Genomic DNA, 27,091 nt, shown 5'->3' with positions numbered 1-27,091 from the left:
ATCCCACAAGCACCACTGTGTGCCTGTCTGCTGGAGGACCCGTGTCTGTCTATCAGACCCCGACACAAAGCCCCACCCCAGCTTTCAACTAGTCTGCACTCAACAGTTTTCTCGTTTCATATACTGATGAAATCACAGCGATTTTAGTAGAGCTTAATTACTTTCCTCTCCAGCTTCCAGCAGTTCACAAAGGGAAAGTTAATGCTGTGAGATGCATCCTTTAAAAAGTGTGACGCTGCCCCTGTTTGTACCAATAGCAGTAGCAATGATCAGAGGCAGCAACTAGCATGTCTACTCCTGTGGCATCAACAGGCACTGCTTCTCCTGTACCTCTGCCAACAATTGCTGCCCCAAAGCAACCCGCTCAGCTACCCAGTGAGTTAAATGGTAATACACCATCCCAGCCAATACTGGGTAGTTACCCCAAACGTGTATTTGGTGGTACAACATTAAGATCATTCAATCCTGCCTGGTACCGCACACGACCATGGCTGGAGTACTCTGTTGTGTGGGACGCATGCTTCTGTTTCCCATGTAGGAAATATGGCAGCACAGTGTGACGATGTGGGTTCTGGCTCCACACTCCCTTTGCTATTGGAAGCACTCGAACCCAACACCGTCGATAATGTTGCCGAGTGAGCTAGTCAATGGAGGCAAATTAAGCATCTGAGCAAGGGAAGGTAAAAGTGCAAAAGTGCTTTTATTAAAAACAGTCAACAAAAACAGTGTTCCAATAAATAGTGCAGATCTTCAATAAAATAAATAATCCATTAAAAGAACACGTGGGGGTTAAAACTCAATAGAAAAAACAATCCTTAAAATCGAGAGGTTAAAATGATCAGGAAGCTGTCTTTAAAAACAACAACAAATAAGCTTGGTGCTTCTTTTCTGTATGCGTCTCACCTGCTTATCCCGTACGGGCTTAGCAGCAGGCAAGACGCTCTCTGCAGCTGCCCTCCTACATCACACGCTCGAGACTGGAGACCTCCCGATCCCTGGCTTCGGTCTGGCACTCATCCCAGTCCCCGAGACTTGATTACCCCAATAGCCAGGACGCCACGTTGGGGATTCCATCACCAAGCCTCCCCGACTTCCGCTGCCTTTTCCATGGCCTCTCTGCGGCCCGTCGCTTTCACCTTGTCACTCCCGCTACCAGATCGCTCAGCGGGAGCGACATCTACACAAACACCTGGGTGTCGGCCTAACACCCAGCTTCCTCGCAGCTGCCCACGAGCGCTCGATCGCGCGCTCACCACACGCTCCGCGTGTCCGTCTCTCTCCTGCACCGCTTGCTTCCACGCTCCCTGTAACCTCCGTCCTCTCCTCTCCTCTCCTCTCCTCTCCTCTCCTCTCCTCTCCTCTCCTCTCCTTTCCTTTCCTTTCCTTTCCTTTCCTTTCCTTTCCTTTCCTTTCCTTTCCTTTCCTTTCCTTTCTCTCCAATCGATTCTCCCTCTCTCCCCAACCGACTTGCGCTTCTTTTAAAAACGTGAGGGCCATCACAGCTGCAGCATTAGCCACGGGAGCAATCACGAATGTGGGCAGTTCCTCACCTGTGCACACGGTGAGAAACGCCCACATCGACGACTGCCCCGCGGCTCGCTACAACAACGCCCCCCTCACGAAGCCGCCTCGGGTGCGGTGATTATTTATTTAAAATCAATGGCCTTTTCTCCACGAGCTGTGGACCCATAACAACACACAGTTAATGAGAGGGATGTAGTTTTTACCTTAACTGGTTTTAACAACTGGAAAGCAGCACTTGATTGAGACAAGGGGCTACAGAGGCATGTGTCCAGCCACAACCATGTGCATGCTTCAACCATCTGGACTGAGCATAAAAGCAGAGAGGTCACGGGGGGGGGACAGTGGATTCAATGTTGGTTGGTAAAACACAACTTGGAAAAAAAAACATTACTATGTCAAGAGTATTGGTAGTGCTATAAGGTTTCTCTGTGTAAATGAGTTGGGGCTCCGTGGGACTGCAGAAACCTTGAGACATGATGCAGCGGGTAATGATGATGACATTGCTTCAGGTATTTTTCTAAAACTGATGGAATATACCTTAGAGAAGGATGAGAAGCTAGCAAGCATTGCTAAGGGTGTCCCATAAAATGCAAAATACACATCTAAGGATATCCAAAATGAAATTATCCAAACACTGGCTGACATGGTGCTTGGAGAGGTCAGGAAAAATATGAAAGTGCTGATTCTGCAGGGTTTTGCCTCAAAAGTGATGGGACCAGGGATAGGTGCAATGTGGAAAATGTGTCTGTGAAAATACGGTTTGTCAGAAATTCCATGCCAGAGGAGCATCTTATTGGGTTGCTCAACTTGCAACAACTTGATGCAGAGTACATCACCTCTGAGATGCTGTTACAGCTTTCTGATGCTGGCTGCAGTGCTGACAGTATACTTAACCAGTGTTATGATGGGGTTAGAGGTGGGGTACAAGCTCTGCTCCAAAAGAAGCTTGACAGATATGTCCCATACATCCACTGCTACAACCACCAACTGCACTTAGTGCTTGTGCATGCCATGCAGAGTGAGCCGTGTGCAAAAGATTTTTAGCCTATCTAGTTCACTCTACAACTTTTTTCACCACCACTATGTGCTCAATAAACATGATGCACCTTACTTGTCTAAAAAGGCTGCTTGAGATCAGATGGACAAGTCACTATGAGGTGAGGTGACAAGGTGCACTGTGGACAATCAAGAACAAATCCTTAGTATCCTATCTGAGATGACAGAGGATGATGATGCTGCAGTTGACCTGTGCACCGAGGAATCAGGCCTGCTATGCCAAATTAAGAGGCATCACTTCTTTGAGATTGGAAAGTTCCCAGTGCGGGTGCTTGGTGTCTTGAAACCAGCAAATGCTATTCTACAGTCTCAGTCAGTTGATCTGTGCAGTGCTTCTGAGGTTGTTAGTGCAGCACTGGACTCCTTAAAAAAACATCTGTGAGGATGACTGTTGGGGAGTGTCATCTCCTGCTGAGGATGAGTCACATCCAACAAAGAGAAGGAGAACAATGAGCAAACACCTCACCTCAAAGTGTTGTGCTCTCAACCTTGGGCCATACACACTCTGGTGACCCTAGCATTTCTCCCCATCATTCTCTGAAAAGACCCTTGATCAACATCCTTGACAAGGCCATTTCAGAAATTGAAACTAGATTTTCACACACACACAGTGGGATGCAAAAGTTTGGGCAACCTTGTTAATAGTCATTATTTTCCGTTGGTTGTTACGATAAAAAATGTCAGTTAAATATATCATATAGGAGACACACACAGTGATATTTGAGAAGTGAAATGAAGTTTATTGGATTTACAGAAAGTGTGTAATAATTGTTCAAACAAAATCAGGCAGGTGCATAAATTTGGGCACCGTTGTCATTTTATTGATTCCAAAACTTTTAGAACTAATTATTGGAACTCAAATTGGCTTGGTAAGCTCAGTGACCCCTGACCTACATACACAGGTGAATCCTATAATGAGAAAGAGTATTTAAGGGGGTCAATTGTAAGTTTTCCTCCTCCTTTAATTTTCTCTGAAGAGTAGCAACATGGGGGTCACAAAACAACTCTCAAATGACCTGAAGACAAAGATTGTTCACCATCATGGTTTAGGGAAGGATACAGAAAGCTGTCCCAGAGATTTAAGCTGTCTGTTTCCACAGTTAGGAACATATTGAGGAAATGGAAGACCACAGGCTCAGTTCAAGTTAAGGCTCGAAGTGGCAGACCAAGAAAGATTTCGGATAGACAGAAGCAACGAATGGTGAGAACAGTCAGAGTCAACCCACAGACCAGCACCAAAGACCTACAACATCATCTTGCAGCAGATGGAGTCACTGTGCATCGTTCAACCATTCAGCACTTTACACAAGGAGATGCTGTATGCGAGAGTGATGCAGAGGAAGCCTTTTCTCCGCCCACAGCACAAACAGAGCCGCTTGAGGTATGCTCAAGCACATTTGGACAAGCCAGCTTCATTTTGGAATAAGGTGCTGTGGACTGATGAAACTAAAATTGAGTTATTTGGGCATAACAAGGGGCGTTATGCATGGAGGAAAAAGAACACAGCATTCCAAGAAAAACACCTGCTACCTACAGTAAAATATGGTGGTGGTTCCATCATGCTGTGGGGCTGTGTGGCCAGTGCAGGGACTGGGAATCTTGTCAAAGTTGAGGGACGCATGGATTCCACTCAGTATCAGCAGATTCTGGAGACCAATGTCCAGGAATCAGTGACAAAGCTGAAGCTGCGCCGGGCTGGATCTTTCAACAAGACAACGACCGAAACACTGCTCAAAATCCACTAAGGCATTCATGCAGAGGAACAAGTACAACGTTCTGGAATGGCCATCTCAGTCCCCAGACCTGAATATAATTGAAAATCTGTGGTGTGAGTTAAAGAGAGCTGTCCATGCTCGGAAGCCATCAAACCTGAATGAACTAGAGATGTTTTGTAAAGAGGAATGGTCCAAAATACCTTCAACCACAATCCAGACTCTCATTGGAACCTACAGGAAGCGTTTAGAGGCTGTAATTTCTGCAAAAGGGGATCTACTAAATATTGATTTCATTTCTTTTTTGTGGTGCCCAAATTTATGCACCTGCCTGATTTTGTTTGAACAATTATTGCACACTTTCTGTAAATCCAATAAACTTCATTTCACTTCTCAAATATCACTGTGTGTGTCTCCTATATGATATATTTAACTGACATTTTTATCCGGTAACGATTTATACAGGAAAATAATGACTATTAACAAGGTTGCCCAAACTTTTGCATCCCACTGTATTAACCTGATGAGAGCCATATCTAGTCTTGCACCCAAATCTAGCGCATTTCTAGATCCCACCCTGTTGCACCCTCTGGCTGTGATGGCTGGCACTGTAGCAGATGTTGTAAGTCTGAAAAATGAAGTTCTTGTGGCAAAACAGATGCTGCTCAAAAAATGCTCAAAGGAAACAGACCTGTCCACTGTGAACTGTAAACTCCTGCAGGAGTACAAGGAAGCCTTTCCTGAGTTGCATAAATTGTATGTAACAGCACTGGTCATTGGTGTGTCTTCAGCATCGTGTGAGAGGTCCTTCTCCACTTTGTCACGGGTCCTAACCTCCTATCATCGCACCATGTGTCACGTAGACCAGAAGTCTACGTGACCATCATCATCAGGTCCTTCCATGAAAATATGATGATTTATGTTAGGTAGAATGCCCAGAGGGGACTGGGCGGTCTCTTGGTCTGGAACCCCTACAGATTTTATTTTTTTCTCCAGCTTTTGGAGTTTTTTTGTTTTTTCTGTCCACCCTGGCCATCGGACCTTACTCTTATTCTATGTTAATTAATGTTGACTTATGTTTATCTTTTATTGTGTCTTCTATTTCTCTATTCATTTTGTAAAGCACTTTGAGCTACATTTTTTTTTGTATGAATATGTGCTATATAAATAAATGTTGATTGATTGATTGATTGATGTTACATAAAAGAAAGAGGAATTTGGTGATCTTGGCCCATGAGAAGTCCATAACAAATAACTCGGATATGCATGAATTTGTAAGAGTTTGTTGCAAAGGAAAACAGGAGGCTGTTGTTGTAGAGTGGATTGAGGAGAAAGGAGAGCGGAGCTGTTCAGTTACAGAGAGTTCAGTTGCTTGTAAAACAAAACAAGCTTAAAACAAGACAAGAACGAAGAAAAAAGTTCAAATGTTCTGTTCTAAATCTGTTGTGTTCTACAAATTAGTTTGAGAATTGTAGGAAAAGACATGGCGAGTTGTTTTGTTTTTAATTACTATGCCAACCCTTTTTAGTTTTGTAAATATTGGCTCTATTGAGAGGTCTTTTTTTATTCTTACTTTATTTTGCAAATTTATTTGAGAATTAGGCCATCCAAATAACATACATTTGATGACGTTGGTTGTAAAGATCTGGATGGAGGTTTTATTTTATTTTTTTATTTTTCAAGACTTGGTGAATTGATTTTTTTTTTTTATATATAACTTGGCCAACCCTTTTTAGTTTTGTTAGTATTGGCAATAGTGAGACGTGTTATTGTTGGGTTCTAATCTATTTGATATAGGCCATCCAATTAAGGTAAATGTCATGTTTTTAGTTGTTATAATTTGATGAGGAATATTTTATTTCATTTTTCCTCCTGAGGGATTGACACCTTATCGTGGTCAGGGGGTTCAGTGACCCTAAGAGCTACAGCAGCAGAAGCTTAGCCTTCAGGTGGGACACCCAAGTTGGACAGGTCTTAGGGTAGAGGCCTGACAAAGTGCAATCCAATGACATGACAAAAACAGTTATCCAGAGCACCTCCACCCCTTTCCTACCTCCGTCGTCACCATTTGCCCCCTTCACATTTCTGTCTGCCCCCTCATATATGCCTGTCTAGAACCGGCCCAGTTCATGTGTCGTTATAAAATAACAAATGTGTTGAACTAAACTTCAGCCTGTGTTTCTTTCTGGCAGTGTACCTTTGTTTTTTCTCTTTTTTTTTTAAAGTAGAAACTTCCTCACAGCGAGTGACATCAACCGCACACACTCATATAAAGAGACGCCAAATGCGGAGGTAGCGACAGAAAGGGAAGTCGACGGCACTTGAACTGAAAGTTGCTCCGAACCAACAGGAAAAGAAGACGCCAGCAATGAAAAGCTTCGCCTTGCAAGGTAAGCTGCTGCCAGCCATATTCCCCCTGCTGCGGGCATTATCGGCGTTATTTCTGCGTTTGGTTCACTTATAATGCCCATCTCTTCATTTCTATTGTACTCCATGTTAATGAGTTCAGGTTAGATTCGATTGGTTACTTGCTGGAGAGGGGTGTGACTGCAGCCCTCTATAAAGAGGTTTGGGGCGTGGTGAATTGCAGGAGCGTATCATGACTAGGTAAGAAGCCGTCAATCATTTTCAGTATAACCAATTAACTGTGAGAGGCGGTATTAAAGGGCTCGCGCCGGCTTATTGTATTTGATATTCCAAAGCGAGTAGCGTCAGCTTGTTCTTTGGAGTGCTACAAAGTTACCGTTAACCGAACGTTAGCAGAAAACCAATAAACAATAAATCGGTTTGTGTAGTAAAACAAGGTATTTGAATAAACGTATACGAGCCTGTGACACCCTGACAGACAGAAGCCGGAGTGAGCCCGAGGATTTCCGCCCTCCGCGCTGGCCGTGTGCTCGAGAGCCCAATGGGAGGACCTGTGAACGGAGCGCCGCCAGAGCGATAATAACCCGGGTGTGACGGATTCTGCTTCTTCCCATTCTGGGTCGCAGTAATGCGTGTCACATTTAAACCAGTGTGGCACTTTTCCACCCAATAGCGGTTTATTGATACAGTATAGTCAGTATTTGTGTCACCATAGTTTTTATAGCGGTGGTACTGGAAGATGCCCACTGTTCCAAGTGGTGGGTGGGACGTAAACTCATGACGTGTGAGACACTGGGCAACACTTTGGTGTTAATAAACTGTACGTGTCATCCATCATACAGTAAAATCAGTAAAAGTATGACAAATCTGCTAATTTTCTTCATATGAACTGTTTTATATGTCTTTCTGGGTAGAGCCCTAATCAATAGTTTACAGTAGTGGTTCTGAAACTCAATCCTAAAAGAATACAATCAAAAAGCCAGCTATGTTTGCAGGTGATACCAGACTAAGTGGAAGGGCAGATGATGTCGAATCAGCTAAATGAGGGACATGGACAGCATACAGAATTGGGCAGATGAAAATTAAATTAAGTAACTGTAAAGTATTACGTATAGGAAGTAAAAATGTTAGATTTGAATCCATAATTGCGAGTCTGAAACTTGACAGTACACCTTATGAGAAGGACATAGGAGTTATAGTGGACTCATCACTATTGACAGGAAGGTGTGATGGAGTGATGAAGAGAGCTGAAAGTGTGTTAAGGTTTATAGCACGATGTGTAAAATACAAGTCAATGTGACAAATTTCAGTAACGCTTTATTTGAAGGGTATCTACATAGTGACTTAATATATGCATAAGCACGGAATGACATTTCAGAAGAAATACTTGATTAGTAATAAACAGGTAACATCAGTATTTGGAAAATGTGGAATAAAATATCATTGCTCTTTCCACAGCACTGCACTCATTCAGAATTCATCATAATTTAACTAACATACATACCACCACATCAGAATCCACACGTATAATAGATGGCTCCTTGTTTTAATACAGTGCATTGGTATCTACTTTATCAAGCAGCTGTATCACCTTGCAACTAATATTGTAATAAAATTAAATATTGCTTCTTAAATAATAAATGTCAAAGTCAATTGCCTATTTATGTGGTGTGAATCTCCATGTAGACACGTCAACTAAACTGTTAGCAAATGTATTCGTGTTGGACATTTAAAATAATCTTGAATTAGTCGAAATGAAAGATGCAGCAGGAAGACTCGTGTCTCTCTAGAATTCTTCAGTTGCTCACTTGTAGCAATCGCATTAGTCTCGAAAATGTGTCCTCAGTCCACGAACAAAAGGCCGTCATTTTAAAGCGAGGATCTACAGCCGATGCTTGTTGACAGCTGCATTGAATGATTGGAACATAAAAGAAAAAAAAACGGCGGCCACCGCCACATTTCCTGAACGAAACACTGACTGTAAGAATGGTTAGTTTGACAAGTGGTGCCGAGAGGAAGTGGTGAAAACAGGGTGGCTCTACCGGAAGAAGAAAGGACTGCTGCAGGTGGTCCAGATCTAAGTATGCAGATCCAGATCGTCTGGATGACTTTGATGTATGCGGGGACGATTCCAGTTCGGCGTGAAGACGCTTCTTCATGTCGCCAGTTCGCACACTTCTCGATGGTCCAGGATTTGTTCGGGTGATTTTCTATGTAATAAACTTAACAACTTATAGCATAATGAAAATTGCATAATTACATCTGGACCCCCTAATATATCTCTGTTATAAAAAAAAAAAAATTGGGGGAGGAGATTTTTTTTCCGGCGACGTGATCTTTTGAAGAGAGAGAGAGAGAGAGAGAGAGAGAGAGACATGAGACAGACAAGTCACGTCATACTTACAACCTTTGTGAGTCCCGTGATACACATGAGAGCAAGTCAGCGACAAAGAGTAGGGAAATTCGAGTTTTTTTAAATAAAAAAAAAAAAAGTGAGTAAAAATCACATTACCACAAACAAACAGAAAATATTACTCAGTGAAATAACGGAACAGCGAAAAGAGATTGCATAGTGGCTTTTAAACGATCGAAGTGCAGCACAAAATGCAGATTACAGCACAGAAGAAGCAGCAAGCCAGCAGCTGCTCGAGCAAAGAGGAGTTAAAAAACAACTGTCACTTGTTTTCCAATGTATCACCGCTTAAGAGGGGTTTCAGAGGAGCAGCCGCGTCTCCATGGGGTGCATTCAGCTCCCTTCGTCAAAGCAGTGTGAAGCATTGGGGGGGTTGGTGAGTGAAGGGAAAAAGGAGCCCCCTAATATATTTTTATATATCTATCTATGTCTCTCTCTCTATATCTATATCTATCTATATATATATATATATATATATATCTATATCTATATCTATATCTATATCTATATCTATATATATCTATATCTATATCTATATACATATATACACACTGTATATCTATATATATATATATATATATATATATATATATATATATATATATATATATATATATATATATATATAGAGAGAGAGAGAGAGAGAGAGAGAGAGAGAGAGAGAGAGAGAGAGAGAGAGAGAGAGAGAGAGAGGTCTGTCTAGTGTGCACTGCGGTACTGATGCAGATTTAGTATACGTCCCTCATATGATATTTGAAACAGTCACCATCGCACAGCAAGGTGTTGCAATCTGGACAGTAGAATCATGGGTCTTTGTACACTTTTCTTACAATATTTTTTCCGTTGCTTGCACTTCAGAGGTTAGAATGTCCGTACCGATTTTTCTTGTCTGTCTACTTGATCACAATAATCTTACCTTCTTCTCGGGCACCTATTTGCACAGTGAGCCAAATTCACAGGGCATGTATCACGGTGGTTCAGTCATACAGTTCTGCTGTGTCAACATCTGAAGACCAAATCACATTGTCATCACCATTGCTTGATTCAATTGGTGGTTTGGTTTCAGTTTGTTCTGAAAGTGCCCGTTACAGGCCATTGTGTTCCGATAGAAGGCTCTGCCCCACTCTTGAATATTGTTGAGTTACCATAGAGTGCCAAAACAATGAAATATTCATGATTTTTAGCAGCACAATGCTATTATATCCACCAGATGGCAGCAAAATTCTGTCTCAAGATTTATTCAGACTTGACGCTCAGTGTAAGCGTATCATTACACGTCAGCCATGAGTGACACAGGGTTAACCGTAATAACAGAATTCTGAGCCCAAGTCCCACTCGGCCTTAATGCTGGTTCAGTCAGATGAGGCGCACATTGGTGTCACCGTCAGAACAGTCCATATTGAGTATTTTGCCATTCCAGCTATGCTCTTGGCTTCCAACATGCAAAGTGCCAGTGACTTCCAAAAAGACGACACTCAGATGGTTAAAGCGTTGCAACAAATACCAGCAGTAAAAGAGTGGGGTCACTGCCCCTCTTCTTAATCAAATATTATTTAAAACATTTTCCCCATAAATTATGTAATTCCAAAACTTTTCCTCCAACTCATTCACTGTAACCTTGTTTTATCTGATGTTTAGGGCCTTACTCTGCAGCTCAGAAAAATCAAGTCGCAGTACTTTTGTGCATCTGTATGCATTTAACTTAAACTCTATGTAAATATAGAAGAAAAAAATGCATATGTCTACATAACTGTTTAAAGTATAAATCACAGCAACAATATTGTTGTTTTTGTTTTCTGCACATGATAGCCAATTCATACTGGTCAGAAAAAATGACCATTCTCTTGTTGAATTCAAAAAGTCTTAAATTGCTCCATAAAGTGTCTGGTGCTCTCATTCTAAGGTGCAAAAACAAAGACTGAAGTTCATGTTTAACAAGTGCATAACAGAATGGGGGTACCATAGTGGGGTCACTGTCTCTGTTACGTGTGCATAGTCTCCCCATGGCTGGTGGGCTCTACCCCCAACTAATCAGGTTTCCCCCATGCATTACAGAGTTTTGCAGGTTGGGCAGATTGGCACTTTCGGCCTGGCGCGTGGCCCCTTGTGCCAGATTCAGTTTGCATTGACTTTGCACCCTGCATCCCTAAAAATGGATTAAGCTGGTTTGGTGAATGTATTGATGCTTTGATCAATGCAGCCAACTGTTTCTTTGACTTTTTATTTTCACCCCGCTTTGGTTTATCTAAAACTTGAAGCTGGTGATGCACTCGTGGACAAAGAGCACACAGAGTGAGACTAGCTGGAGGAAGAACAGGGATCACAACACCTTCCTTACATCAGAGATGGCCATTCCCCTTAATTAAAAGGATAAGTGCCTGGCTGTTTAGTTGCTATGACTCTTTCATTCCAACAGATATGACAAACATCTGTAGTATTAAAATGCATTGCATTTGTGATTGCAAACATTAACACTGCTTTTACAAATCCCATAACAAATGGCATACAACAGAGACATGTGCATTGCCTTTGTCATTTCAACAGATGGCGCATGACAAATATTTGTAGTAATGCATTTTATTACTACAAAGGTTTGTGATGTGCCATCTGTTGGAAAGACAAATGCAACAAATTTTATCCCTGCATGCATTATAAAATACATTCCAACAGATGGTGTACTGCAGATGTTAACGCAGAGGTCTAAAGCAGTGTTTCCCAGCCTCGGTCCTGGGGGTCCCACTGTGGCTACAGGTTTTTGTCCCAACCAGATTCCTAATCAGTGACAATACCTCATAAAACTGATCTCATTTAAATTAGCTGGGATTTTTTTTTTTCTTTTATTCTACATTCAGAAAAGCACAGCAGCATGAATTTTACATTTATAAGACATTTAGAAATACTGTATAGATTCTAGATTTAAATGCTCAGCTCTCATTTGTTGATTTCATTATATTTTGCCCTTTCTCTGAGCAGCTTTTCCCCTTCATTGTATCTAATTAATGACAATCAAAAATGAGCAGAGCAGACACGCTGGCAAACAACACGGCTGCAGGTACTTGGTGAGCACCAACTAAAAACAGAAGCTGGTTGGAACAAAAACCTGCAGCCACGGTGGGCCCCGAGGACCGAGGCTGAGAAACGCTCGTCTACATCAATTACCGACGTTTCAATCCATCTTAGACAGGTAGCACAGCTAGTGTCACATAATGTTATGTTCAGATATTGTAATACTGTGTTCAAAGTTTAATTGAATAATTTCGACAAGAAACCTTTCAGAAGATGTTTTATTTTTTGTTGAATAGTTGGGTAGCCGACTGTGATTTAATTGGGAGAAGTTAGTAAAGGACCAGCATGCTGTTTCTCTCGGCTGCCGTTTTCATAAAATGATCACAGCACAGTAGCTGTGCTCTCTCCGGGATTTGCGCCACTTTGTCTATAAATCATCTTAAATAATTTCTTTTGTTTTAGATTACTAGTCTAATAGTAGTTCTTTTTATAAAATGTTTTACATTTGTGAACATATTCTACTTTTGATTGCTCTCACTTACATACCACCTAAGCAGGAAATCCTAGGTGGGTTGCCAGCTCTGTTGACGTTGACTTCTGAAACCAGAAAATGAGAAAAGAGAGTTGGACTTCTTGGAGTACGTCCGAGACAGAGAAGTTTTAAAACACGAGCGATCGTTATTAACAACATATCATCTCTGTGGAATAAACTGGACGAGACGAGTTTGTCTGTGCATTACCTCCATGTGTACCGTGTACGCCATCTAATGTGCTTTACAGAGACCCGATTTAAGAATACGGAATCAGAAATAAATACATTTGCATGTGAAAGGCAAGGCAGAAACTCTGCTTCTGGTAAGAAGTCGGGCGGCAGGGTCTGTCTAGGCCAGGAGAGCTACTGTGGCTGCAGGTTTTCATTCTAACCCTTTTCTTAATTAGTGATCAGATTGTGCTGCTAATTAACTCTTTGCCTTAATTTTAATTGATGCACATCTTAAGTCTCAGGCCCCTTAATTATTTCTTTTTTCTTAATTAGCAACCAAACAACATTAAGACACAAAATGTACCGACACAAACAACAACCTGCGTCCATCACACAATAGCTGAAAATTAAGAAAGGTGAAGGCCTCAGTAATGTTGATCTGCTCAGGTCCACAACACATTTTGACAGCCAGCGCTCTTAACAAAGAAATCAACAGCTTTGGAAATGTCTGCCATGGCATTAAATAACGGGTTTAATTAGCAACGAGAATTGGCTTTAAATTAAGAAACTGAATGAAGTGAAGTTGGCTGGAGTTTGAGGCCCCAACTTAGTTGTCATCCATTAAATTTATGTTTAGGTGCCATTTAAGGAAAAAAGAATTAATTCAATGGTCAGAGTCTCAACAAAAGTGAATTAAAATAAAGGGAAATAGTTAATTAGCACCAAAAACTGGACATTAATTAAGAAAAGAGTTGGAATGAAAACCTGCAGCCACAGTAGCTCTCCAGGACTGGAGCTGGAGACCCCCGGCCTAGACATTAACAAATAAAGGGGTGTAATAATATCATTGTAGGAGAGTGCATGTGCATTCCGAATACTGAACTACGCAGTGTCGAATTTCATCATCATCATCATCACCACCAACCATGCGAGTCTAATTAAACATTTCTGACAGTACTTTATGTGACTGCATGGTGATTTAGGGACGACAAAGTTTTGAAACTGTTCAGAAAGTGGAATTCAAACGTCCTGATTTCAGTTTAAGTACACCGAGATCACTATTGCCACACTACCAACAGTACGTGAATATTAACTCGAGAGGGGACGACACTCTGGATCAGTACTCCGAAAACGTCTCTGCCATTGCAGAGGGCCCTGGGTGCATCTGACCACATCCTTATTCATCGACTACTGAAGTACAAACAGAAACACCGAACTGGTGCAGTGACAGAGTAGAAGTACATACAGTACGCTGCAAACAGAAGAGTAGAGGATGTCCTGCTGCTTATCCTACTGTACATCAAACCTACACTTTTCTCAGTAAGTCTGCTTATTATGTCTCAGCACTATTTCTGGATTTTTCTTCAGCGTTCGATGCCATCTAGCCTCACATACTTATTGAACAGTAACCCACTTAATGGATTCAGGGTTTTCTTTTACATCATTCAGAGGCAGGCCATTAAAGTACAAGACACTTTTTCAAAACTCACTCAAATAGAGGTTACTCCTGAAGGACGTGTTTTATCTCCATTACTATTTATACTTTACACAAGTGACCAGAGGCCTAGCCATAACCACTGTGCCATTATACTGGTTCTCCTTTACTCATTCTCCTTGACCTGACAGCTGCTTTTGATACAATTGATCATAATATTCTTCTTCACCGTCTGTAATACACCATTGGACTTTCAGGAACTGTTCAAAATTGGTTTACATCTTATTTGACTGGTAGAACTGAGTATGTCGCTCTTGGCAGCCCAAAATCTCACACCCATAATGTTACCTGTGGTGTTCCCCAGGGCTCTGTGTTGGGCCCCATTCTTTTCATCATTTATATGCTCTCCCTTGGAAGTGTCATTAGCAGACATGGTTTTTCTTTTCATTGTTATGCCGATGACACTCAGCTTTATCTTAGGACTACACTCCTCTGCCAACATCTACACTGACTATTTGTTTGGAGGAAATAGAGGCATGGATGAGGCTCAACTTCCTTCAGCTAAACAGATCTAAAACAGAAGCCATTTTAGTTGGCACACCACACCAGCTTCGTTCTTCTACCATCACGAGTATCACTTTTTCTGTTAAAAAGATTCCTCTTTCTACATTTGTTACAAATTTGGGTGTTAAAATGGACTCTCAACTCACTTTTGACACCCACATTAAACATCTCTGTAAGTCATCTTTTCACCATCTCAGGAACATTGCTAAACTCCGTCCAACACTTACCCTGGCAGATGCAGAGAGGCTTGTCCATACCTTTGTCTCGTCCAGGCTGGGATTATTGTAATGCGCTCCTCATTGGGATTCCTGGCAAGAGTATCCAGAGACTCCAGTACATTCAGAACAGCGCTGCCAGGATCCTGATGAGGGTGCGAAAGCATAGCCACATCACTCCTATCTTGAAAACCCTTCACTGGCTCCTTGTACCACTTAGAATTGAGTACAACCTCCTTACCCATCAGTGCATTTATGGATCTGCTCCCCTGTATTTACAGAGACTCCATATCCCTTATACTTCCTCACGCACCCTCCGCTCTGTGCATACCAACACTCTTCAAGTTCCCAGAACTAAGCTTAGCAGTATGGGTGATAGGACCTTTTCTTTGGTGGCGCCGAGGCTGTGGAATTCCCTCCCCGACTACTTGAGACCCCCACAGTCGATTGATGCCTTCAAACGAAGCCTAAAAACTTATCTTTTTAGAAAGGCTTTCTGTTAAATTATTTCTATAGATTTTTTTGTTTGTTAATTTTATTCTTCTTTTGTAACACTTTGAGATTGTTAAATATAAAGCGCAATATAAATAAAATCTATTATTATTTATTATTATTATCACGTATGCTGCTGACACCGTGCTGATAGGACACGTGCCTGTATCTATGGAGGATGAAAGCCGTTGTTTAAATCAAGTGGACTCTGCTGCTTTAAGAACCGTCTTACTCTGGAAATCAAAAAGGCCAAAGAAATTGCAGTCAATCCACAGCATTCTTGCGTTTACCTGTCGTGACTTCAAGCATTCATGCAATTTTATTCTTAACCACTTTTTGACTTTAGCACTGGCAACCTCGCACATTCGCAGCCGTGTACAGAAGAGAAATAAAAAAAAAAAACCAAGAGACGTGAAGCGCACAAGTTTGGGAAGGCCTCACCGGTCTGGTTTGCCCAACCATTGTAAAGTAGAGTAAAGCGCTCCTCATGCATTTCTTGTTTATTTTCATTGTTGTGCGTTGCAGTGATGCCCCCAAAGTGTAGTGCAAGTTCTTTGGGCTCTAAGCCCAGGTATGAAAATCAGTGATGTGGCTTAGTGAGAAAATAAAGGTGTCAGCAGCCGTTGTTGACCGTGAGCCTGGTGTGAATGAATCGACCTCAAGGCTGCCGATCCCATCATTGATCACAGCTTCAGGACGAGAGATCAACTGGCCACTGGTCTGCTCCCATTACCTTTAAAGATCTCAAGTGGTGCACAAAGAAGACATCACTGCTGGATTATTTCAAGCCGGTGCATCCTTCATGATCTGAAGCGCCATCTGCCAGCTGTGAAGGACAGAGTGGCAGAGGAGATGTTCAGATCTCGGAAGTCTTGTGGTCTTTTGATAGCAGCAATTAAAGTAATTATTTTTTTATTTAGATGTCAGCACTAAACGTCAAAGAGTTCTAGTGAATAAACAAGTGAGAAAAACATTGTAATTTATGTACTGCAGTTTATGGTTACTGTGGAATGAAAAGTGCATACTATCAAAAATAGTGTTTTAGTATAAAAAAATTCTAGGCAGAAAAGCAGAATTTGAGCACTCTCTAGCAATCTAGCAAGAGACTACATTTTTTGGTGGTGCCAGAAACCTTAACCTCTATTTCCATAGTTTCAGCGTATTAGCATTTGCCTCATTTCCTAAGAACATAACCTGACCAAAGAGGACAATTCACTTTCTATTTGAATTTAAGAGACAGAAGTCTGCATGTTCACGGTTTCATTGTTTTTAGGGCCGAGATAAACAATAGTGAACGATAATAAAAACTTGCAAACTACCTTAGGTAATAATCTTAATTGAAATCCAAATACTTTAAATGCAACCAGAGCTTATTTTATCCTTTGTAAATTCAGGTTATTTAAAGTGAACAAGGACCTCATGCTGTTCTCCTATCGCCGTGTCCGTCGGCACTTTCAGCCTCATTGCCTGCTTTAGTGGTCTGACAAGCCAAAAGTTTAAAAAGCCTCAGCAGATTATCAAACATGCAGCTAAAGTTAGTGGGGCCGACGTAGACGATTTGGTGTCAGACACCCATTACACACAAGAACGTCAGAAAATCAGGGAGGATCACCACTTTATAAAGACCCACGCAAACTGCGAGAAAAATCTTTTATCCCAGTGCCACACCTCTTTTTAATAAGGAATTTCGGAGATAATTAAAAAAGAAAATTCTTAAATGTACAGTTTTTCTTGTGTCTATTTTACCCATTATAGGTAAAGTGTACTATCAAACTGATAGAAGTACTTTACCAAAAACAATCTGTTGATCAAATGATGTAAACATTTTAGTATTTCTGTGTCGAGGTTAACCTGTCAGCTCTCCATTTGTCTGTTATTGCATTTTTTACCTGCCAATGACTGTTAAACTGAACTCGGCCTCCAATGCTGCCTTTTTAGGGTCCATATTCTGTGGCTGTGCGCTCCTGGTGGTGCAAGTAACAATGTGCAGTGGCGACATTATGAAAAATGCAGGTATGACTTGTTTATATCTGTGGAATATGTGTCGTACTTCACATTCTGCTAATGTGTCAATAAATGACAACTTATATCCTCACTTCTCCATTCCCTTATGTACCAAATATTTTTATATTTTCTTATTCATCTGAAAATGTAAATGCTGTTATCAATTAACTTTTTAATCTTTGCAGACAAATCTCCCAGGATTGTTATGCCTAAGGCAGGAACCATTCCCGTGAGATTAGGTAACTAAAGTTAATCTTTTTTTTTTTCCTCTCAAATAGGTCCATTAACATTAACAGATGAAAGTTTAGCAACGTGTGTGTGTGTTTATGCATGTTTTTATAATCTCCATCTTAATAAGAGGACATGTGTCTGTGTATCTATAAGGTTGCTATAGAATTTATAAGAGCAGTACTAATGTTTGTGATGTGCCACCTGTTGGAATGAGAAATGCAGTGTACTTTACCACTACGTGAATTACAAAATATATTCCAATAGACGGTCCTGTGCAAACGTTAAAGCTGAATAGTCTTAGACAGGTGGCACAGCTAGTATATATAAAGATATGATGATAAGGAAGGCTGGCATTGTGGTGATCATTGCTCCCTCATGTATCAAGGGTTCAAATCTCACACCCAGCTTGTATGCAGTTCACACATTCTCCTCGCGTCTTTGACACACCGGTATTCTTAACTGGCAACTCTAAATTAGCACAGTACAAGTGGGAGCCATGAATGCTTGTTTCTGCATTGCACCGGATGGTGTTTGGATAACCACAACTCCTTCCACGTCTCTGAAATGCATTAAGCCGGTTTGAGAATGTAATGTTATGGTGCTATGAACTGCAGTTGGTTAAGACGGGCTTTCAAGTTTTCTTCAACTGTTACAAAACAGATAGTCAACAGGATTCTGATATTTCTAGATATTAGATGCAGTTTCTGCCCCCTCTTGTTTTGCTCCTAATTCTTTATCATTACTACTCCAGGTTTAGCTGCGCCTCTTTAGAGAAAATACATTTCATACCCTGTAAACATGTCATGCAGATAGTAGCTGGGTTTTATTAATCTCATTGTACCGCCTAATCAGATTCTCTATGATTTTAAAGTCAATATGTCACAACCTGCATTTTTTCAGACATGGTTAAGCAAATGTGTGTTTTTCTGGCCTAAGAGTTACTTGTGCATTTCAACTTTATCATTATGTCATCAGTCGTTGAGCTGGACATACGTAATTGTTGTGCAATAACAAATCCAGGTTTCCCCAAATGAAATTCAGCAGTTCAGTTCATCACTGCTTTCTGTGTATTTTTTATTCTGGCCATGTGTTGTGTTTTTTTTTTTAAATAATGTATGCCACTAATTATCTATATAGTGTAGATAAAATTATATTATCAATTTCATGTCTACCTCTTCGTTTAATAATTAAGCAGGTTGACTGGAGCTTGGCCTAGAGTATTAGTTAAGCATAACAAACATAAACATGACAATGCCAAAGCAAGTTAAAGACAGTAATTTTTCCTCTCCGATCTTATACGCCTGTTTAGACTTGGATTCAGATCTTCTTAAACACTAAATAAGATGTCCATCTGTTCCATGAGCTCACTCAGTCTAATTGAGGTTTACAGATCAAGAACCCCAGTAAAGTCCAAACGGTGTCGTCAAGTAAATCAGTAACGATCCCAACCAGGCTCCATCCATTCGAGACCTCCATGGAAACTTCTAAGAACATCTCGTTAACTCACCAACAAGGAACTGACATACACTTGACAAATTATAAGAAAAATCAGAGCATAAATAATACAGAAGAAGAAGAATAGTCACACTGGTCTTTAGAACTTGCATCTTTTTCAGGATGTAACCCTGTTGGTGGAAAGCCAGCTGGTGCCTCATCTCATTTGTTTGGTCCATTTGTACTAAACAAGCTTTATGGTCAAACTGTTAGAATTAAACTAGTGTCCATAAACTTTGTCTGGGTCTTACTAATTGAAAACATAATTTACATTATTAAGATCTTGTGCAAGCGCAACCACCATTGCTTCAGGACTAATTTAATTGTATTTCTATTTTCAGGAAACAATTTTAAGATCTCCTGTGTTGCAGAGCCAAGATTTGCAGACAAATCCTTTTCTATCATCTATTGGCTTGTGAACAACACTTTCATTGAAACCACTTATCCCCATGGGCGGGTAAAGGAGGACAAAGAAAGGTAAAGTTGATATAGCAATCCATGTTCAGTATCAGCCCAAAAGTGATTTACAGGTACAAATTAACATAATACTGACAAAGAGCACTCATTGTGCCTGTAAGAATTCTCATAAAGTGAAACTGCAAGACAGGAACCTACCTTGGATGGAATGCTCATCCGCTGTCAAGGGGCAACAATCAAACCTGCTCAGGCTGTGCCCATTTAGAGCCACCATATAAGCTAGCATGCCAGTTTTTGAGATGAATATGCCAACACCACACAGTCAGCCAGGTATGGAATTCAAATCTTGGATGCTGGGTCTATGAGGCGGCAGCGCAGCTCACTGCCCTTAGAGATTTAAAAAGAAAAACAAACAATCTTGATAATAAAACTGTTAGGTCATAGAGTGCATTTCATTTCATGTGCAGTTCACTTTTGTCACAGGTGCAGAATGAAATATTTTCTTATACGTATGACAAATTATTTTTTTCTCAAAAGTGATTTGTTCAGAAACAGACTTTGTTTAATTTTTTTTTTTAATATTACAGCTTCTTTTTTATTGATTAATTAAAAGCAAAACACAATCCATTCAATCAAATCAAACTTAATAAAACCCCCACCCAAAAGAAAGAGAGGAGAGGTAGCCAACAAAGCAAATCTTTGAAAGCTCAAGGAAGAGTATCCTTTTCCTCATATAGGAGCTTATTTTAAAATATTATTGAATAGATTCTGCCATATTTTAAAAACATTTTGAACAGACCCTCTGAGTGAGAATTTGATTCCCCTGCCCCAACAATTTCGGACTTAAAAAGTGGTGGGTTGGGATTCTTCCAGTTGAGCAAAATAAGTGTACGTGCTAATAATGAGGTAAGGGCAATTACGATTTGTTTGTCCTTCTCCACTTTAAGCCCATCTAGAAGTTCACCAAACCCGTGTTAATGGATTAGGAGGGATTGTGACACCAAGGCTGCCTGATAGGCATTCAAAGATTTTTGTCCAAAATTGTGTTAATTTGGTGCACGCCCAAAACATGTGGCCAAGTGAGGCTGGTTCACAGATTTAAATTTTGCCTGGAAACATTTTGGATAGTTTTAATCAAGACAAATGCACTCGATAAAAGAGAAGTTGTTAAATTAATTGAGTGCTTTGCGCATATGGAGCTCGAGTGTATTCTGTGTATAGCGTCCTTCCATTCCTTCTCCAAAATATTAAATGACAGATCCTTTTCCCCTGGGATCTTTGAAAGGAAGAGACTTTAAAATGTTTTTATAAATTGTAGACACGCAATCGGAGTCTTCAAGACTGATCAGTATTTCTTGTTCAATAGAAATAGGAAGAAGGCGAGGAAAATTGGGCTGGTTTTGTGTAGCAAAGTATCTAGCTTGAAAGTAGTAGAAAAAATTGTGTTTCTGAGAAGTTAAATTTGAAGCTTAATTGCTCGTAGGATGTAAAAACATTATCGCATTGTACAAAGTCTCTAAATGTTTTAATCACAGATATTTTTCAAACATTAAATACTGTGTATGTTTGAGAGGGTGGAAAAAAGTGGTTGTCATGTAGAGATACAACAGATGAGATCTTCTCTGTCTTAATGTGCTACTTACATTGTATATGTATAATATGGCTTCTGTCGTCATATTTTATCAGTTTTTGTGATGTCATTATATTGCTACTTTTCAGAAGATATAACCATATTGTGCATTATTTCTTATGGGCACTACCCTATTGCTAGCAGCAACGACACCCATTGCTGGAGACATAGTCAATGTCAACAAAATACAGGACTTCCAGAAAAGAAAAAAGTTTAAAATAAATAAATAGGGTTTAATCTGGCAGTGACTCTCTTGGATTTTGACTTCAAGCACCAATTAAAGTTTTGGTTGCAATCATCAGGTCTTCCTTATTATGTGTCTCATCTGTTCATTTTGAATCTCCTATGAACTAAGCATTATTACTTCATTGTACAAATCTCTTTAGGTCTGTTTGGATGTGCATTTTCCTCAAACATACTTAAACATTGAATGAAATGTTAGTTTTGCATTATTAGTCTCATTGTCACAAATGACATTATTATTATTCATTAAGTAGCATGAGACCCTGTTCTATATGCACAGCCTGCACTCACATTTGTGAATATATCTCTATCAGATGCATTCTATTAGTAAAATAATGTGATTTTTAGATATGCTATGCTCACATGAAATATAATTAGATGCCGACATATTCTTAAACCCTCTTAATCCAATATAGCAGGGGTACTCAATTATGGTCCGAGAGGTCCACAGCAACTGCAGGTTTTCCCTTTAATCCGTTTCTTAACTAGAATCCATTTACTAATAAAGCAATATTTTTTTGGCCTTAATTTTAGTTAACGTACTTATTACAATTCTGAACTTTTAACTCCCCATTTTAGTTTTAAAAAGCTGCATTTAGGTCCTGTTGCCCATTTTATTAACCAGCAATCAGCTGATAATGAGGTGCAAATGACAAAGTTACTCTCCAGCTAGTGTGCTTCCATTTAAACCTGTGCATGTGCATCTGGAAGTATCTGTGTTAATACAAGGTTTTGAAATAAGAGAGAGAAGGAAACAAAGTTCTCAGAAAACAAAAAATATACATTTTTTTTGTCTGTTAGGCTTGCCTTTTAATAACAAAACTGGTTGGAATGCAAAGCTGCAGCTGCTGTGGACTTTCAAGGCTGTAACGGAGGGCCCCTGTAATATACTGTAGGGTGCAGGAGGCCAGACGCTACTAGGCCTGGACACATCCATCACAGGACAGACACGTGCATACAATTTACTGTGACCACTTACCTAAGCAGCACTGAAAATGTCACTAAAGCTATTGGCATTCGTTATGACCTTTTTAAAATTTTGTGCAGTAGTGCTTAAGTAAAAGTGTTTTACTGCAGAAGCAGCTTTAAAAATATTAAAGTGGTGCTTAAAAGCCAAGATGTCACTCACACAGACAACACAGTTTTCTACCAATAATGTACCTCTATAATTACAGAAAATGCTGCACGTATAGTTTTCAGTTAGCACAGGTTGAATATCCCTAAACTGAAATTCCAAAATCTGAAACTTTGAGAGCTGACATTGTGCCATAAGTGGAAAATTTCAAAACCTGACCTCACTTGATCATGTGGGGCTCTGACAAATAATCCTTTTTTTTCCTTTTTAATTTGCCGATGAGCACATGTGAACAACACAAGAGCTGGTACTTACTGTTTATGACCAATTTCTTCAATTCCCCCTTTGAATTTCCAGCAGTGCACCAACACAAGAACAATGAGCGGCTGGAAGTGGTTCCCTAGTGGAGTCTTGGGAGCCTCATGCGCACTGCCAAAAGTCGAAAGAGACAATAACAGCCGCACAACACTATCAAACTGCTATGCAGGAGGGGGGGAGTGGAGTGGCACGGCACAGCACGGCACAGAGGGAACATAAGTGGCTGTGACACTCTGTTGGCCACTGTCACCTCCAGACCCACATGCATACTCACCGTGTTTTTTGCTTATTCCATGTGTACAGTAACCTTTAAATCAAAACACAGCATCATAGGTGTAGACTGAAAGCCTGCCATTGTTTGTTGTTGCTGTTGTTTAACAGCTGATACAGGTATTCTGCCAATGCTACTGTCCACAATCTTTGTTTTATGAACAGTTAGTAAATATATTGTATAATATTTCATTCAGGCAATGTGTAGAAGAAATATAAATAAATGCAATGTTTAGACTTGGGTCCCAGTCCCAAAAATATCATTATTTATGTGCAAATATTGCAAAACAACCTATAAATATCTAAAAATCTTAAATATGTATGATCCCAGACATTCCAGATTAGAGATACTCAATTTTTGTATTTCAGCTACTTTAATTTTTTTTTTTTTAATAATAAATCATGTTGAAATAGTATTAAATATATGTACACAAAAAAAAAACTGACAACTTACAAAAATAAAAAGCATTGCTATAAACCTCAATATTTCAACCCTCCCTTTCAAGTTCCGTTAATGGATATTAAAGATATACGCAAAAATAACCGATTACCTTTATTATAAAGTGATTTTAATTAACATTGTGTTTAACAAAATTATAATTACAACATAGTAATTTTAACAATATGTATGTTTTGTTTCACTTTCAAAGGATTCAGAAAGTATTTAGACCCCTTAACTTTCTATACACTTTATCTTGCTATACATTTGTGAATTTCCCCTTGGGATTAATAAAGTATCTATCTATTTAATTTTAAATGGCCATTTTAGCCCATCAATCTACATTCAATAACCCATAATGACAAAGTGAAAACAAGTTTTCAGAAAAGTTTGCAAATATATTCAAAATTAGAAACTGAAATCCCTCCCGGTACTGTTCATCACCTGCCTAATACCATCTGTATATGGCGAAGAATGGTGGTGACAGCTTTATACTGTGGTGATGGTTCTCAGTGGCAGAGACAGAAAGGCTGGTCAGAGTTTAGAGAAGGATGAATGTAGCCAAAAACAAAGAGGTCCTTGAAGAAAACCTGCTTCAGAATGCACAGGGCATCAAGGGGTTCACCTTTTAGCATGACAAAGTCTCTTAGTATACACTGTGTGCACAATTATTAGGCAAGTGAGTATTTTGACCATATCATCATTTTTAATGCGTATATTCCAACTCCAAGCTGTATTAACTTGAATGCTTATTGGATTTAAGCACGTCAGGTGATGTGTATTTGTGTAATGAGGGAGGGTGTGGCCTAAGGAGATCAACACCCTATATCAAGGTGTGCAGAATTATTAGGCAGCTAGTTTTCCTCAGGCAAAATGGGCCAAAAAAGAGATTTAACTGACTCTGAAAAGTCAAAAATTGTAAAAAGTCTTTCAGAGGGATGCAGCACTTTTGGAATTGCTAAGATATTGGTGTGTGATCACAGAACCATCAAACATTTTGTTGCAAATAGTCAACAGGGTCGCAAGAAACGTGTTGAGAACAAAAGACGCAAATTAGCTGCCAAAGATTTGAGAAGAATCAAACGTGAAGCTACCAGGAACCCATTATCCTCCAGTACTTTCATATTCCAGAGCTGCAACCTACCTGGAGTGCCCAGAAGTACAAGGTGTTCAGTGCTCAAAGACATGGCCAAGGTAAGGAGGGCTGAAACCCAACCACCACTGAACAAGAAACATAAGTTGAAACGTCAAAACTGGGCCAAGAAATATCTGAAGACAGATTTTTTTCAAAGGTTTTATGGACCGATGAGATGAGAGTGACTCTTGATGGACCAGATGGATGGACCTGTGGATCAGTAATGGGCACAGAGCTCCACTCCAACGTGGAGGTGGGGTACTGGTATGAGCTGGTATTTTTAAAGATGAGCTAGTTGGACCTTTTGCATTGAAGATGAACTCAAAATCAACTCCCAAACCTACTGCCAGTTTTTCGAAGACACTTTCTTCAAACAGTGATACAGGAAAAAGACCATGATTTTTATGCAGGCCAATGCTCCATCACTTGCATCGAAGTTCTCCACTGCGTGGCCAGCCAGTAAAGGCCTTAAAGATGAAGGAATAATGACATGGCCCCCCTTCCTCATCTGACCTAAACCCTATCGAGAACTTGTGGGCACTTCTTAAACACTAGATTTACGGGGGAGAAAAACAATACACCTCTCTGAAGAGTGTCTGGGAGGCTGTAGTCACTGCTCCACAAAAAGCTGATCGTCAACAGATCAAGAAACTGACAGACTCCATGAATGGAAAGGCTTATGACTGTTATTGGAAAGAAGGGTGGCTATATTGGTCATTGATTGATTGATTTATTTTTTTTGAAATGTCAGAGATGTTTATTTGTAAATTTTGAGGTGTTTGTTTATTATTCTCACTATACCAGATGAAAATAAACAAGTGAGATGGGAAAATTTTCATTTTTCCTTTAGTTGCATAATAAATCTGCACACTAATAGTTGCCTAATAATTGTGCGCACATATGTATTCCCCTGATGATGTTCACACTCACATTTCCGTTGTGAAACATTCAGGTTTCAGGTTTATTAACATTTTGGATTGACTGATAGCACTGTGTTTGTTCCATATTAAAATTAATCCTCAAAAATACAACTTGCCTAATAATTGTGCACACAGTGTACAGCCAAGACAACGCTGGAGTGGCTTCATGACAAGTATCTGTCCTTGAGTGGCTAAGCCAAAGCCAAGACTTAACACCCCACAGAAAGTCTGTGGAGAGACCAGAAGATGGCAGTTTACAGATGCTTCCCATACAGTCTCATGGAACTTGAGGATCTGCCAGGAAGAATGGCATAAACTGCTCAAATGCAGGAGTGCAAAGATTGTAGGAATGTACTCGGGAAGACTCAAAGCTGTAATTGCTGCCAAAGCGGCTTCTACAAAGAACTTAGGGGTCAGAATACGTATAGGAGATTCAGTTTTTGATTTTTAGCAAATTTGCAAACCTTTCTGAAAACATTTGTTTTCACTTTGGAGTGATGGGTTATTGAGTGGCAAAAATGCAAAATGTATCCATTTAAAATGAAATCTATAACACAATAAATTATAGAAAGTGAAGAGGTTTGAATACATTCTGAATCTACTATACATATATACTAAGTATGTTGCTGTATAGATTTCCGTTTCATTAAAGTTGCACTCACGGATATTGAAGCATGTTCTTTTAGTAGGAAGTCATCCAAAAAGACACAAGTATTTTTCTTTTATTTTAGATCATACACCAAAAATGGAAAATATTACATCACGAGGTCTTTAATGTTTGCTACAGTGACTCAACCAGATTTAAACAGCAACTTCACATGTGTGGTAATAACCCCAGCAGGCCAGGACAGTAAGAATGTTGTTTTGGGTAAGTATTATCCTGTGCCATTTTAAACGCAACTGTGTTTAATTCAATGTCATTTGATTACTGTGATTCTGTTATAAAATTCTTTTCATGACTTATATTACTAAATGTTTTCTATATCTTTATACAGAAAGTATGGTAATCTGGCATCTTAATGCTTTATAAAAATGTACTATTTTAAAAGATTCCATTTTACATAATCAGTGAAGTGTCCTCTAATGTGTAAAATCAGATTAGTAATTTTACTTTTGGTGAGCAGGGATTAGTTTATTACACTTCTGCCACAAATTACCTGTACTGAGGAAAACATGTACTGTACATTAAATTATTTTAGTCAGTTAATTATAAAGAACTACAAAAAGACTTTTTTTCTTCTTTAACTGTAAAAAAAGCAACAGAAATTTTGCAGTATGGTAAATGTTTTGTCTTAAAGTAAATGACTGAAAAGATCTTTATGTAAACCAGCTTAATGGTGTCCAGCTATATCTACTTTATAACTGCAGGAAATTTCCCCAAATTCTCGGATCTCCTGCTCTTGATATTACTGAATAAAATGAGTTCAT

General features: G+C 39.7%; 1 protein-coding gene across 1 annotated transcript in view; it reads left to right on the top strand.

The window, feature by feature from the left end:
* Positions 1 to 6,553: 6,553 nt before the first annotated feature.
* Positions 6,554 to 27,091, top strand: part of LOC120523948 (interleukin-1 receptor type 2-like) — a 21,150-nt gene continuing 612 nt past the window's right edge. The window contains exons 1-5 of the mRNA XM_039745682.1: positions 6,554 to 6,682; positions 17,426 to 17,500; positions 17,677 to 17,730; positions 19,558 to 19,693; positions 26,395 to 26,531. Of these exons, the coding sequence (XP_039601616.1) occupies positions 6,661 to 6,682; positions 17,426 to 17,500; positions 17,677 to 17,730; positions 19,558 to 19,693; positions 26,395 to 26,531 (424 nt within the window). The 5' untranslated portion in view covers positions 6,554 to 6,660. The remainder of the gene's footprint in view (positions 6,683 to 17,425; positions 17,501 to 17,676; positions 17,731 to 19,557; positions 19,694 to 26,394; positions 26,532 to 27,091) is intronic.

This window comes from Polypterus senegalus, chromosome 2 (assembly GCF_016835505.1).
Source record: "Polypterus senegalus isolate Bchr_013 chromosome 2, ASM1683550v1, whole genome shotgun sequence".
NCBI lineage: Eukaryota > Metazoa > Chordata > Cladistia > Polypteriformes > Polypteridae > Polypterus > Polypterus senegalus.
This window is presented reverse-complemented; position numbering and strand designations above follow the sequence as displayed.